The sequence below is a fragment of the Marmota marmota genome, unplaced genomic scaffold, assembly GCF_001458135.2.
Source record: "Marmota marmota marmota unplaced genomic scaffold, marMar, whole genome shotgun sequence".
NCBI lineage: Eukaryota > Metazoa > Chordata > Mammalia > Rodentia > Sciuridae > Marmota > Marmota marmota.
This window is the reverse complement of record NW_026000005.1, coordinates 32,584,469-32,599,690: the sequence shown is the minus strand read 5'-3', so window position 1 is coordinate 32,599,690 and position 15,222 is coordinate 32,584,469. Positions and strand designations below refer to the sequence as shown.

The window sequence follows — 15,222 nt, the reverse complement described above, 5'->3', positions numbered from 1 at the left end:
CCCCCCCCCCCCCATTTAATTTTAAATTTTTTTTTTTTGGTACTGGGATTGAACCCAGGGGCACTTAACTGCTGAGGTGTTTTGTTTTGTTTTGTTTTTGAGATAAAGTCTCCCTAAATTGCTTAGGGCCTTGCTAAACTGCTGAGTCTGGACTTGAATTTGCAATCCCTTCTGGGATTACAAGCATGAGCCACCTTGCCTGGTTGTACATTTGCATTGAGCTTTGGGTGGATACCTCTTATATCTAAACCATAAAAATGAGAACATTGAAAAGAGTTATTCTCAAAAAAAAATTTAAAAATTAAAATTATTTTGTGTCTTTAAAGTAACGAAAGTTCTTAAGAATAAGCCCATTTGAAAATTTTACTTAGCACATTCCACACAGAGTGGCTGCTATTAGTCCTTAAGAATGAGGTGCACCAAGTGTGGCTGTTTGCATTTTTCTTAAAGAATCTAATGTTTAGAACTCCGTTCTATTAATTTTTTTTCTTTTTGGTTCTGTAATGTAGGAGTTTCTTTTTTGTTTGTTTGTTTGTTTACAAAATTCTTGGCTTGAATGAGAAATGACATCTGAGGAGGAAAACATGTCAAGTAATTTCCTTTTAAAATTCTTAATAGGACACATAAAGCATATCCCAAATGCTGCTAAAAATATATGCTTTACCACTGAGTTGCAACTGCAGCCTTTAAATTAATTCTAATGTCTCTTATATAAATACTTTTCAATTTTGAAGAGGATATCAAATAATTTATTCATCAATATATGCTGGGCATTATCCTTGTATTCACCACTGTGCTGCCTGACCTGGGTTGATTTTATGTATGTGAATATGGATGGGAGGGGCAGGAAGAGCGACTTCAAGGAAAAAAGAAATTCGAGGGGTTTTGTTTGTTTGTTTGTTTTTGTGATACTGTTCATTGAACACAGCACCTTGTGCTTGCTAGGCAAACATTCCACCACTGAGCTATACTCCAGCCCCAAGAGATTTTTTTTTTTTTTCTAAAGAAAATGAATTGTATCAAAGGCAAAAACAAAGTAAGACAAAAAGGAAGTTGGCTGTCAGAATCAGAAAAGTGGGTGGTTTGTACAATTTGTTGGATAGGAAAAACTTTTACTATACTCTTTTAGGCACAAATTTATTCAGTAAATTTATCACATTTTTTGAGACTTATCCCTAATACTCTAAACTTACAGATTTTAACCCTGTCATTTTACATAGATTTCTATGTCTTTTCATTCTCTATTAGAACCATAAAGTGTATGAAGGAAAAATTTCCTCTCTTCTCTACCATATCCCTAGTGCCTAGAATAATGTCTGGCATATAGTAGATGCTCAAAATATTTAATGAATGAATGAATGGGTTTTTTTCAATCTACGAGGCATTGTGGATCTCATTCCAACCCAATGCAAAGAAAGGATATATTTTATGCTGTAGAAGCAGTTGAAGAAGTTCTATTACTAATTTGCTGAGTCTTTTTTATTAAAATTTTTTTAAACACTTTATTTTTGTAGAGCAGAGTTAGTTTACGGCAAAACTAAGAAGAAGGTGCAGAATTCTTATATCCCCTTTGCCCCCATTCATGCAGAGTCTCCCTTATTATCAACATCCACTAGAGTAGTGTTGTTGCTGTAATTGATGAACCTATGTTGACTCATTATTCTCAACTAGTGTATAGTTTACATTAAGGTTTACTCCTTTTTTTTCATTCAAAATTATTTTACTTGTTAAAATTGTACATATTTTGGTGGAACTGTGTGATGACTCAATATGTGTATACAATGTATAATTTTCCAATCAGGATAATTTGTATGTACATTTTCTTTAACTTGTATCATTTCTTTGTTTTAGGAATTTTTCAGTCCCTTCTAGTTCTTCATGAAATATATCACAAATTTATGTCAGCTGTAGTCACCCTACTGTGCTGTAGAATATTAGATCATATTCCTCCTAATAGTATTTTGATACCCTTATCCAATTTTCTATCTCTACACCTCTACCCTTACTAATTCGTAGTGACACTCTTATACTCTCTACTTCAATAAAATCAACTTTTTAAAAGTTATTCATGTGAAAGAGAACACATATTTTTTTAAATACCTGGCTTATTTCACTTAACATAATATTCTCTAGTTCCATTCATATTTCTACAAATAACCATATCTTTTTTTAAAAAAAACAACTGAATGATATTCCATTGTGTATGTATACTGTACTTTCTTTATCCATTCGTCTGTGGGTAGACACTTCTTGGGTGAATCTATGTCTTAACTATTGTGAATAGTCATTTCTTTGTTGTACTGATTTGATATCCCGTGGATATATACCCAAAGGTGGAACGACTAGTTCATGTATTAGTCTAGTTTTAGCTTTTTTTTGGTACCAAGTCTTCAAAAGAAAAAGAAGGAATTATGTTGAATTTTATCAAATTTTTATTTCTGTATCTATGGAGAACGTCACATGATCTTCCTTTAGTTTGTTGATATAGTAAATTATATTGATTGATTTGCAATTTTTTAAATATTAAACACTAATTATTTTCTGCTTATTAAATCCTACATCTGTCCTTTTCTTCTTTACTTTCGTTTTCTTTTCTTTCCTTTTCCTCCCCCACCTCCTTCTTTCCCTCCCTTTCTTCCTTTCTTTAAGTATTAATTTGAGACAGGGTCTTGGTAAGTTGCTGAGGCTGGTCTTGAACCTGTGATCCTCTTGCCCCTGTCTTCCGCATCTCTGGGATTACAGGTGTTCACTTCCGCACCCAGTTGTTTCTTTCTCTATTTTATGAGTGTATTTCCCTCCATATCTTTTGTCGCCCTCTGTCATACTATATATTTCACTTATTTTTCTGTCTCCCTTCAGTTCCATGTTGAGTTCTCGCTTTTCCTCTAGTTTCTACTATGGTGTCTACCACAAAGAAGGATTTAGCAAATGCTTGTTGAATGAGCGTCTGCCTTCTTGCAAAGAGTCCATAGTCTAGGAGTGAGAAAGAGGTACACAAATACAAATGTATGTACCTTAGAAGAACTATAAACAAAATTCTTTGTTAGCTCAAGATGGGAAAGGTTAGTCTCTATAACAGATCTTTTTCTTTTTTCTATCAGATTTGAAAGATGATACATCTAGAACAAATATATTCAATGATTCGGAAAACAAGAAGAATTCAATAAAGATGTGGTTTAGTCCTCGAAGCAAGAAGGTCAGATATGTTGTGAGTAAAGTTTCAGTGCAGACCCAGCCTCAAAAAGTAAAAGATGATAGTACTCAGCAAGCCTCAATGTATGAATTTGTTTCTTCAAGTCCTCCTGTAGTTGTTCCTAAGAGGGCTAAAAAGGCTTCTACAACATCTGCAAAGAAGCAAAAAAAGAAAACTTTAGCTGAAATCAACCAAGAATGGAATTTAGAAGTGGAAAAAGAAGCTGGTGAACTTGACTCCAAAGAGGAATTTAAGGAAAGGGTGGTATCCTTCTGTAGCTCACCATCAGTTATCACTAGTCCACAGATAAATGGTGAAATAGACTTACTAGCAGGTGGCTCTGGAACAGAATCTGAAAGCTTTGGAAGCTTAACTGAGGTCTTTTTACCATTGGCTGAGCATATAGAGTCTCCAGACCTTGAGGGGAAGAATGAGGTGACTCCTGAGGAGAAAGAGGTCACTGACAGTGATCTTACAACTACGGCAGCTTTGGTCTCCTGTCTCCCTGGCAAACGTGGGTGTTGTCGCAGGTTGTCTGGCTCCATGTCTAAGAGATGTAAAAGCAGCATTCCAAGCACCAGTGGAGATTTCGTTAAGCAAACAGTTCTCTCAGAAAACATCCCATTGCTTGACTGTTCCTCCCCACCTCCCAGCAAACTTAAAGGGGATGACATGACGAAGAGGAAAAACAGTAATACATCAGATGAGTCCATTAGCCTTTCACCATGTACACCACCATCTACACTGAATAGTTCAAGTTACAGACGAATGATGTTGAGTCCCTCTGCGATGAAGCTATTGCCTGGTAGCTTTATGGTTGGGAAAAGAAACCATAGAGGAGAAACTTTGCTTCATATTGCTTCTATCAAGGTAGGATGGTTACTCTGAAGTGCAATCTTGGAGTGAAATTGTGTAAGCCAGTTTTTTCTGTTTCTATAACAAATACCTGCTGTAATCATCTTACAAAGAGAGGTTTGTTTTGGCTTTCAGTTTTGGAGGTTTCAGTTCAGGACCAGCCCCAGTGCTTTGGGCCTGTAGTGTTATAGCATGGTGGGAATGTGTGGTGGAGCAGAGCTTTTCACCTCATGGCTGGGAAGTGAAAGAGGAAGAGGAAGGTGCTGTGGTCTCACTGTCCCCTCTGAGAGCATACCCCCAGTCACCTAAAGATTGATTGCTCACTAGGCCCCATTACTCTAAAGTTTTCATCACCTTCTAATACTATCTCACTGGGGACCAAGCCTCTAACACATGGACCTTTGGGGAACATCAAAGACCCAAACTATAGCAAAGACCACCCTTAAGGCAATTTCTTTGGGGTTTGTGAAAAATATCCTAAGTTTACTAGGATATTACTGCAGATACCATACTTCTTCAGAACTGGGGAAGTGAAGTTGACAGGGACTGATCCTTGGGTCTGGGAAGTATGATCTTATATTATAGGAGAAAACTAGTATTCAAATATTGCAGCTTCTGCTTTGCCAAGTACTTTTGCTGTTGTCTTTTTCTGTTTTCATCATCTTGTTTAACCATTCCTCCCAAGCTTTATGAATATAGACAATAGCTAAGTTATTGCTAGCAAGATGTTTTTACCTAGCAAAAGGGCTGGAGGCTGTGTGAGAGGGGACAAGCTTCTGTCTCTGATGCTCCTTGTGGGCCCTGCCAAAATCTGGAACATTGAAAGATGTATATTTTTCAAGTGACCCTGGGCATTTGACTATCACAAATGGCTCTATAGGTGGGCATGGTGATGTATACTTAATCCCAGTGACTTGAGAGGCTGAGGCGGGAGGATCCAGGCCAGCCTGGGCAATTTAACAAAACTTTTTCTCAAAAAATAATATGTACTGGGGATGTGGCTCAGTGGTAAAGCACCTTGGGGTTAAAGTCCTAGTATCAGAAAATAGAACAAAAACAAACTTCGGAAGTTTGCCACAAAGGAGCTACCTGTGCCTCACAGTCAGCCATTTCTTTTACTAGCCATTCATCAAATTAATTTTCTAATTATTGCCTCAGTACCTGGGATGGCAGTGCTATTCTTTGGAACCTGGACAGCTTTCTGAGAATGAGGTGCACTTGTGTTGACACAGTACTGCCCATAAAAGGGGATAGTAAGCTCAGTAGTCTTATAGACTGCTCTGATTTCTTGCAAGTAAGTGATAGGAAAAATAATGTGTGGAGCTTAGTCCTAAATTAGAAGAGCTCTTATGTTCTTTCAGTAACTTCACGTGGAAAATTCATGAAATCTTTAGATGGATAGAGAACTGTGGGTGGTGTAGAAGGAATCCTTTGGAGGTTCCTAAACATGAAGCTGGTGGGCAACATAAAACATCTGGGAAAAACAAGCTGTGGACATTGAGTATGCCCAGCAGTTCCTGTATTTTTGTGTGGAGAAAGGGAAAAGCACAAAATGAGCATTTCTTAATTGTTTTTCTTCCCCTTTACTTTTATATTAATGTAGACTACTCTGTTACTGTTGCCCTTCAGGGGCTGGGTGAAGGGGACCTGCAAGTCACCATGTTAGGGATCTCATTCTTTAGACAACTCAAGATTTTTGACATTTACTATGTTTAGGTTTTATTTTTGCGAGGCATGACTTATAAAATCAGGATTTGGGGGTGGGGTATTGTTTTCATATGTATGCATATTATATCTATGCACATGATCTATCATAATCTTAATGTTACAGTGTTATCAGTGCTTCATAGACATAAGTAGTTACTGTAATAGTATTTTTTTGTTCATTTTTCTTACCAATAGATATGAATGTAACCTACTTTAGTTTGTGTTTTGCATTTTGGAAATTTTCAAACCACCAGGCAAACATCCACTTAGGTTAGTAGAGAATTTTTCTTCTGATTCTAAAAATAATTTTTCTTTATTAATGAGGGTATTCTGAGCCTAGGGTCTAGGCTAGGCTAGGTTTTGGTACCTCACCCCCCTCATTGTTTTTCCTTTGTGTGTGTGTGTGTGTGTGTGTGTGTGTGTGAGAGAGAGAGAGAGAGAGAGAGAGAGAGAGAGAGAGAGAGAGAGACTGGGGATTGAGCCCAGGGTTGTTCACAACTGAGCTACATTGTCAGCCATTTTTTATTTTGAGACAGAGTCTCACTAAGTTGCCCAGGCTGGCCTTAAATTTGAAAAGTTTCTGAATAGCTGGGATTACTGGTGTGTTCCACTGCACCCATTTTAATAAACCCTTTCTTAAGGAGGTAGAGTAAATATTTACAGCTTTGTATGCCATGTGGTCTATGTCATGACTGATCAACTCTTCCATTCTAGAGCAAAAGCAGCCATGGACAATAATATATAAACCAATTAAACATTATACTCAAAGTCAGATTGTCCCACAAGCCACTTATCTCTAGGCATCATGTTTGGCATTACCCTTTGTCTTTTTTCTCTGATCACTTGTGTTAGCTTTCTGTGTAACAAGCTTTAGTGACTTAAAACAGTGCAAATTAATTTTTTTACAGTTCTTTGAGTCAGAAATTTGGTATCAGTTTCATCAGATTAAAATGAGTCTGTCAGTTGTGTTACCAGAGGCTTTAGTGAATGATCTGTCCCTTACTTATTTGGGTAGTTGGCAGGAACTGCAGAGTTCTTGGTTTCTGGCTTTCAACTGAAGGCTGTTCCCAGGTTCTAGAGTCTGTCAAATTCCTCAGTTGGTGGTATTCTTCCTCTGTCTTCAGATCCAGCAATAACAGGCTGAGTCCTTACATGCTCTTTCTGATGTAGCCAGGAAAGGTTCTGTGCTTTTAAAAGACTGATTAGATTGGGGCCACTAGCACAGATGAATCTCCCTTCTCAAGGTCACATTGCAGTGTTACTTTTCTATGTAAGCTAATATATTTACAGGTATTGAGGTTTAGCATGAAGTCATTTTGGGGAACAACACCACAGAGTTAGCTCCCTAATTTCTTGCATTGCTTTCCTATTATATTTGCATGACAACTAGAGTAATCAGAGAGTCAAAACTTGGCTTCTCTGCCCACCCCCATAATTCTATAACCCTCTTCTTATATCATTATAACCCATGTTCCTATTTGAATATCTGTCACTTATACCTAAAATGCTGTTGAAAACATAATGAGAGATTGATTAACACTCATATTGTTCATTCTTTTGATTTAGTAAAACATAAAATACTAAGAATATAAAGAAAATTTTCCATTTTCTATTAGGTGATGACAGTAGTGCGTGGGAATTTGTAAGTACTGGAGTCAACATCGCTGTCATCCCAGGTTCTCTGGCACAGATTCTTAACATGGCCATAGTTACTTGTAAATCATGCCACAGCACTGAACAAGTGAGATAGAATGGCTCAAAGCTGGCATGCCATGATGTATTTGTGATCCAGACATAATAGATTATATTTTGAAGGCAACTTAAAGGCATGGTCTGCTTAAACTATAACAAAGCTGGTGGAGATCTGCTTAGTAGAGCTGAGCAAATCCCTAGGGAGGTGTCTCCTTCAGGGTTTGACTTTGAAACTCACTATACTAATAAGTCACATCTTTTTTATATGTCCTGCATACTAGCTTCATGAGAAAGTAAAGGACATGAAAGTAAACTGGCATTTATGATATGTTCACGATTTTAATTTGTGGAACACCTTGGAGTCAGCATTCACGTCTTCCAGTGAGTCTCCCACCATTCATGTGCAAGTCTGCTTTTATAATAGTAGTGATTTATTGTAATATTGAGTAGGTAGTCAGAATCATTTATGAAATTATTAAGTAAATTCTAAGAAGCTAGAGAAGTGTTTAACATTTTATAGTGCTATCCTAGATGGCTTTTTTATTTTTAAAACAACATCTCATTGCTAAAAGGAGAAGTTTTAGCTACCTGTCCAGTTTCTTTTTGTGGAAATGTTTAACTATGCTGGGTAAGTAATTTTTATTGTAATGTTCTCTACTGATTTTATGAAGATCTTTATTAGTGATATTTTAGAAGAGTTACCTTTGTAACATGGAAAATAATTTTGTTTGTATTTTTGGAAAGTTAATTTATATTGCTAAAATATGCACGTATCTGCAATATGTGAGAATATGTGAAGAATTTTTCCTTTCATTGAAAAGTTAGCATATAAAAATTCAGTGGACACATTCTCAGCCTTTAAAGTATTACTTGAAAATACCAAATCTGGGGTTGGGGATGTGGCTCAAGCGGTAGCGCGCTCGCCTGGCATGCGTGCGGCCCAGGTTCGATCCTCAGCACAACATACAAACAAAGATGTTGTGTCCGCTGAAAACTAAAAAAATAAATATTAAAAAAAAAAAAATTCTCTCTGTCTCTCACTCTCTCTTTAAAAAAAATATTTAAAAAAAAAAAAAAAGAAAATACCAAATCTGTTTTAAATTTCTTATAAGCCTTTGTAAATTCTTTGCTTGGTTGATTTCCCTCCCGCCCCCTTTTTAGCTGTGGTTTAAGGAAACCTCAATTATTCTTCTAAGTTATGAGGAATAAGAGTGAGTGCTTCTTACTCAAAATATTCTTCTAGAGAAGAAAGTAATTTAAAGAAATGTGAAGTAGAAGTTAATTTATTTCCTGGAAACTTCATATCAGTTCAAGCCTATCCAGTTACATTGGACCCTATCTAATTATCATAATTTTATTTATGTGCATGACTATAAATTTACATAAAGTAGAAAGATGAAAATATGACAAACTTTTAAGTACTAGAGAGGAGAAAGCAGATTGGGTATAAGAAGTAAGGAGTTTGCTAATCAGTTATACATTTCAAGGGGTGAAATATTAATAGAAGACACCTTTAATAATATGAAGAGGTGACATGAAAGAAAATAGTGACTTAAAAGAGATTTCTGTATTCTCCAGAATGTCACTCTGTTTCTATTCTATTTTAATGTTCCATATTTACTTCCATTCTGCACTTGTGTTTATATTTTCTGGACTTCTTTAGGTTATATTTTTTGTTATTACCATGTAGAATTAAAGCAAGGTAACTTTTGAGGAGGGTTTGTGTGTGCATGTGTATTTTTGTGAATACTTTCATGTTGAAGGTAACGAATGTGTATGGTTCTGGCTGTTTATCTCTTCGGTGTTCAGGGGATTGCTTAAAATAATTCAAATTTATTTCTTGGTAGATATTCCTGATTTCATTTGGAACTGACTTGGGTGTAGAACAAAAGTTGCTAAATACATGTTATACTGGAAGAACAGAATTTGCAACCTAAGGGATTTGGGGAAAATGTGGGGGGGTTTTGTAACTAGGATAATCTGTTTGGAACATATATAATGCTTATTTTTAGGTCGGTTAAACCTTTAACGTTATTTTGTTTTAATTTAAGACAATAAAAACATGATGCGTGTGAATTTATTTTAAAACCTTAAGCTACCTTCTAAAGGTTCTGTACTTGAGAAGTAGCCAAAATATGAAAATAGAAATAATTTTTAAAAAGCAAAAAATTCTTAAAAATCAAATGTTAATTATATTTAGGGGATTAGTGACTTGTACACATCAACCCAATAGAGGAAAACTTTCATTTCAAGGGTATTGGCTAAATATAGTTAGATAAGAGTAAGAAGTTCTGGTGTGTTGTTGCATAATGGGATGAGTATAGAAGATGATAATAAGTGTTATATATTTCAAAAAGGTAGGAAAAATTTTTTTAAAATTTTCACCATAAAGAAATGATAGGGAGATAGATATGTCTATCTAAATTTAAACATTATATAATGTATACATATACCAAAGCATCATTCCCCATAAATGAGTATAATTTTTATGTTTTATGTCTCAGTTTAAAAAATATAAATTAAGCTGGGCATGGTTGTCTGTTATCCCAGCAACTCACTAGGCTAAGGCAGTTGGATAGCAGGTTCCAGGCGTTACGCAGCTTAGTGAGACCCTGTGTCAAAATAGAAAATAATGGAGGATGGGGATGTGTCTCAGTGGTTGAGCACCCCTGGGTTCAATCCCTGGTGCACAAAAGAAAAAAAAAATACACACACACACACACACACATAAATTTAAAAAGTATTGGGGGTAGGAGATTTCATCTCCATTAAAGAAGTGTTTCACAAAATAATTCACAACATTGTATATGTTTTTTCTGTCATATGTAGCTTATTTATTTAGCCTTCTTCAAAATAAATTCAGTGATTTCTTTGTGTGTGTGTGTGTGTGTGTGTGTGTGTGAATTTAGTTAAACTATACCTCTCCTGTTAATCCCAAACGAACAGATTTAGTTATATTTGCTGTGACCTGAAATGGTGTAATTTCAAGAGAATTTTATCTTCATCTCACTGCATAAATGCCATTCTTCTTCCTAAAGCCTGACATTGTTTTAAAAAGAGGCAATAACTTTTATTTTATAGTTAGATGTTTCTGGTAGTACTAGGGATTGAACCCAGGATCTTGTACATGCTAGCCAAGTACTCTACACTGAGCTACATTCTCAGCCCCCAACTAGAGATTTTTTAAGAAGGCTTTAAGAATTGACCAATACTGAAAGAAAGAAAAGGAGGGAGGGAGGAAGAAAGAAAAGATAGAAAGGAAGATGTCAGATATCTTTGCATATTATATTAAGGTCTTAGTTTGGGGAAAAGGAACAGTAGAAATTTGGCCTAGTTTAGCTGAGTGGTGGAATGTGTGCCCAGCATATGTGAGGGCTTGGGTTCAATTTTCAGTCCTTCCCCCCATCACAAAATAAATAAATAAATAAAGAAAGAAGAGTGAGATGAGATATTCCCTGAGATTAATTCTTTCAATCTTAATTTATTTACCAGGGTTCACGTTCATTGGAGGCTGGCAACATAGTTTCCAAGCTATGTCATTTACTTTTTTCAAAAGACGGCTTCTTAATTCCATTCATCTATATTCGGATTTAGTTAGATCAGGATACATAAGACACAGATAGTTCAAAATTGGAAAGGGATTTAATTTTAATATCATTTAACAATGAAAAGTACCTTAATAACTTAAAGATAGAATTAGTATTGTCTGCCTTTAATTTGTTTTCCTTGTCTTGTGCCTTAATTTAATTCACCTATTCTTGATTTTATTCATCTTTTTCAAAAACAGGCTTTGATTACAAAAATGTTTTTCTTATTTATATCTTTTTTTCCTTTTCTCTCCAATATATCTGTGAGCTGATGTTATCAAATAATTGCATATACTTCCAGAGTGTTGAAATAAGGATTGAAAACCTTTTGTGTAGTAGGAAAGATTTTGTAAGGAATATCATAGATTTGTCAAAATTTATTTTCTGTAATTCAGTTAATTGATACTGGGTGATGATTTTAAATCTTGAACTCTGGAATAAACATCGAATGTTTATTTCATATGTTGTTTTGAATATGTTCTTCTGATCCCTTTTCTGCCATTTTAAATAGCTACTGCTTCTGCCATGAAATATCTCTAAGCAAATAAGGTGAATATAAACTAAATTAATGTGTTAGGATAAATAAAGTAAGTGCCAATAAAGTAACAGATTTTGGCAGTTTAACATTGGCTTCACTCAGTACCTTTCTTGGCTATAAATAGTGTTTGTTTTAAATAATACTCAGATATCATTTTCATGTATGCGCAAAAAGGATTTTTGCACAAATGAAATGACAACTTTAAAAACTTCATCATGATCAGATGGTCTTTGGCCAGGATTATTTATATAGTATCTTGAGATGAATTTTGAATATGGGTTGCTAATAAAAATTTTGTACTCTATATTCAAGGATAGACAGTATAATGCAATATATTGGTACTATTCATACATGCATAGCCTAATATTTCTTAGTTCTTGAGCAATAGATAGTAGAGAAAAGATTTAAGCTTAACTTTTTCTTGAAGAAAATGGAATCTTTAAAAAAACAAAAAGCCCAAAACCCTAAATATCTTCCTTATGTTCTTTTAAATTTTTTATTGTGGGTTGTTCAAAACATTACAAATTTCTTGGCATATCATATTCGACACTTTGATTCAAGTGGGTTATGAACTCCCACCTTCACCCCATACACAGATTGCAGAATCACATCAGTTACACATCCATTGATTTACAAATTGCCATCCTAGTGTCTGTTATGTTCTTGATACCTTTTTCCCCTCCCAGCAATACTGGGGAATTGAACCCAGGGTCTCCTGAATACTTGGCAGTCACTGTACCATTGAACTACACCCCCAGGTTTTGATATTTTTTAATATGTTTTTCTTTTTCATTGTTCTACTAGGGTGATGTTCCTTCTGTTGAATACCTCTTGCAAAACGGAAGTGATCCCAATGTTAAAGACCATGCTGGATGGACACCATTGGTAGTTTTCTATTTTGTTTTGTTTGTTTCTGGTGCCGGGTATCTACTTTTTTTTATTCTTCTTCTCTTTATGTTCATAGTTCTTAAAGTTTATAGTTTTATGATGTCCATATGTCAGCCTCTGCCATCTCTATACTCATTTTAAACTGAAGAATTTATGTTTTCATTAAGTATAAAAAATAATTATTTTCCATCTTAACTTTTCAGTTTTGACAGACAAGAAATTGGCTGCCTTTTAACTACCTTTAAATTTAGGAATCCAGTTATATTACATTGCTGAATTTAACTAATGTATAGAGTTAATGAACATCAGGATTCGTTCTATAGCATAGCATGTCACTGGAACCTAATTAAGTGTCTTAAGTCTTTACTTGTTATTACTATAAAAGCAATGTGAAGAATGCTTTGGAAAAAGAATGGTAAAAATACTTGGAAACAATTGTTATATGCATTCATTACATTAAGACAAAAGCATGATATTTGAATGAAAGCATAGAGTGTCAGCAAATGAGGGTTTTTCTTTATCCTTTAAACAAGAAGTTAAGCACAGAAATTAGTAGGCTGTCATTAGGCTAGATGCAGAAAAGGTTGAAAGGTATATATAATGACTTTTCCTTAGCAAATTCTTAAACTGGGAGGGTTTAGTCTGGATCACAGTCACTTTATTGTTTAGAATCCAAAGGCTGGCTAAACTTTTCAAAGAAAAGTTATTTATTTATTTTTAATGCCACTAAGGCAAATGGTAGTAAAGGTCAGTGGGTAATTTCAAGGATCTGATGCCTAGTTTGAGTTCCTTTCTCCTAGTTACAGACTTAGACATGTTGAATGTAGTGTTGCCTATTAATTGATACGTGCTAAAGAAAGCACAATATACCAGAGATTTATGAGAATACAATATAGTGAAATTGTTGGCAGCTCATTAGACATAAAACAAGATTTGCATGTAATATATCTTTGAATATTCCATTGTTAGCAGTTCTGTTATTTATTTAGTAAGCTGTTTTGAAAGCCTACTGTGTTAGTTCTGTTATCACTGACACCAGCCATCCAACAACCTCTAACTTTAGCAGAGAACTTGTCTTTTAAATAACTCTTAGGCCATTCACTCTGCTGTGTGCACATGTCTGTGTGCTGGTTTGCCATTTAGTATTGACCTGATACAGTGCATTTTCTTCAGCCTTAGAGAATTTCAGATTTTATACATGCTCTGGTTGTTAAATACCAGGTCTTTTTTCCTTAGTGCTCTAAAAGTATTGTGGAACAATTGAGGAGCTATAGTTGGTTTAAAGCTGCATTATCTTTAAAACAACAACAACAACAAAGAAGAGTGCTTTACCCATGGCTCTTCTTTTCCGTGATTTTTGATTACCACGTATCTCACCACAAAGATGATTTATTCACAGTGACTTTTACTCTTCCATCAACCCTATAGTCTATGAGTATTTAGGTAAGGATAAGTTTACTGACTGAGGTTTCCATTTATTTCTCTAAGTATGGTGGTATTATATTATCCTTCACTTTTCCTCATCCTTCCCCCTGCCCCCACTTTTGTTGTTGTTGTTGTTTTTAACTAAATTAGCACGAAGCCTGCAACCATGGGCACCTGAAGGTAGTGGAATTGCTGCTCCAGCATAAGGCATTGGTGAACACCACTGGCTACCAGAATGACTCACCACTTCATGATGCAGCCAGGAATGGGCACGTGGATATAGTCAGGTTGTTATTGTCCTGTGGAGCCTCCCGGAATGCGGTGTAAGTAGTCCTCTTAAAAATTGTTTTTAAATTGACTTGTATTCCCAAATCAAGGTACATGATGAAGCAAAGACTGTTCTACCCAAGTTGATGTTTTCCTCTTTTTTCTAAAAGTAGAGTTAGATGTGACCATTAGGTTCCATATTTCAAATCAGCATGTGTGCTCTTTTTCTTGATGAGACTTTACATACTGGAGATTTGCTATATTTTTTCAGAAACAGTTGCCAATAGTTTCCATTTTGGAAACTTTATTTTATGAGCAAATTCTCTTAGTGTTTATATTCTGTAGATTGATTCATGCTTATTTATAAAAATTTATAGACTTAATTATTTTTTTGTGCTCTCAGATTCATTAGAATTAGTTTAAATATTTCATTTCTTCATGCCTTTTTCTGCATATTTAGTATAACAACAGTTAAAATATATAAGATTTCAGATATTAGGCAAGTGCAGTAGAATTATTTCCTAGATTTTTCACATTATTCAAATGAGGCTCTGAGTAAATTGTTTTGCAGTGTCAGGGCACAGAGGCACATTAGTGAATGCTGGCGGCTGCATTTTAAAATTGCTATTGTCAAGAGTATCACAAGCAAATGCCGTATGTAGATTTTATATCTTTAATCTGTAACTTGGCTCATGTCTCCCTATATATTATTTTACTCTTTTCAGTTAATTAGGTAGTTGAAATGAAAATGTCAGAATTGCCTCTCTGTGCCCCAGTTGCTTCTATAGGTTTTGAAAGAGCACACAAAAGTCAGGTTTACCCAGTTTACAGAGGAAAATAAGAATTGGAAAATATAAAGCTTCTAAGTTGTAATATTTTATAGGTAACAATTTAACATAATTGAAAAACAAAATAATAATGCAAGAATGTACCATACCTTAGTGCTGTTAATTTCAGTAAGTGTGTCTAATCTCCTTTATTTCTTTTCACAAGTCATAAGATAGTTGGGGGTTGGGGCATACTCAAGGGATATATATATATACATTTACTTTATATTATATATATATATA

At 34.9% G+C, this 15,222-nt stretch overlaps 1 protein-coding gene across 1 annotated transcript in view; it reads left to right on the top strand.

Moving 5' to 3' along the window:
- Positions 1 to 15,222, top strand: part of Bard1 (BRCA1 associated RING domain 1) — a 64,442-nt gene that overhangs the window by 18,362 nt on the left and 30,858 nt on the right. Inside the window, exons 3-5 of the mRNA XM_015480995.2 lie at positions 3,102 to 4,063; positions 12,377 to 12,457; positions 14,036 to 14,208. Coding sequence (XP_015336481.2) covers positions 3,102 to 4,063; positions 12,377 to 12,457; positions 14,036 to 14,208 — 1,216 coding nt within the window. The remainder of the gene's footprint in view (positions 1 to 3,101; positions 4,064 to 12,376; positions 12,458 to 14,035; positions 14,209 to 15,222) is intronic.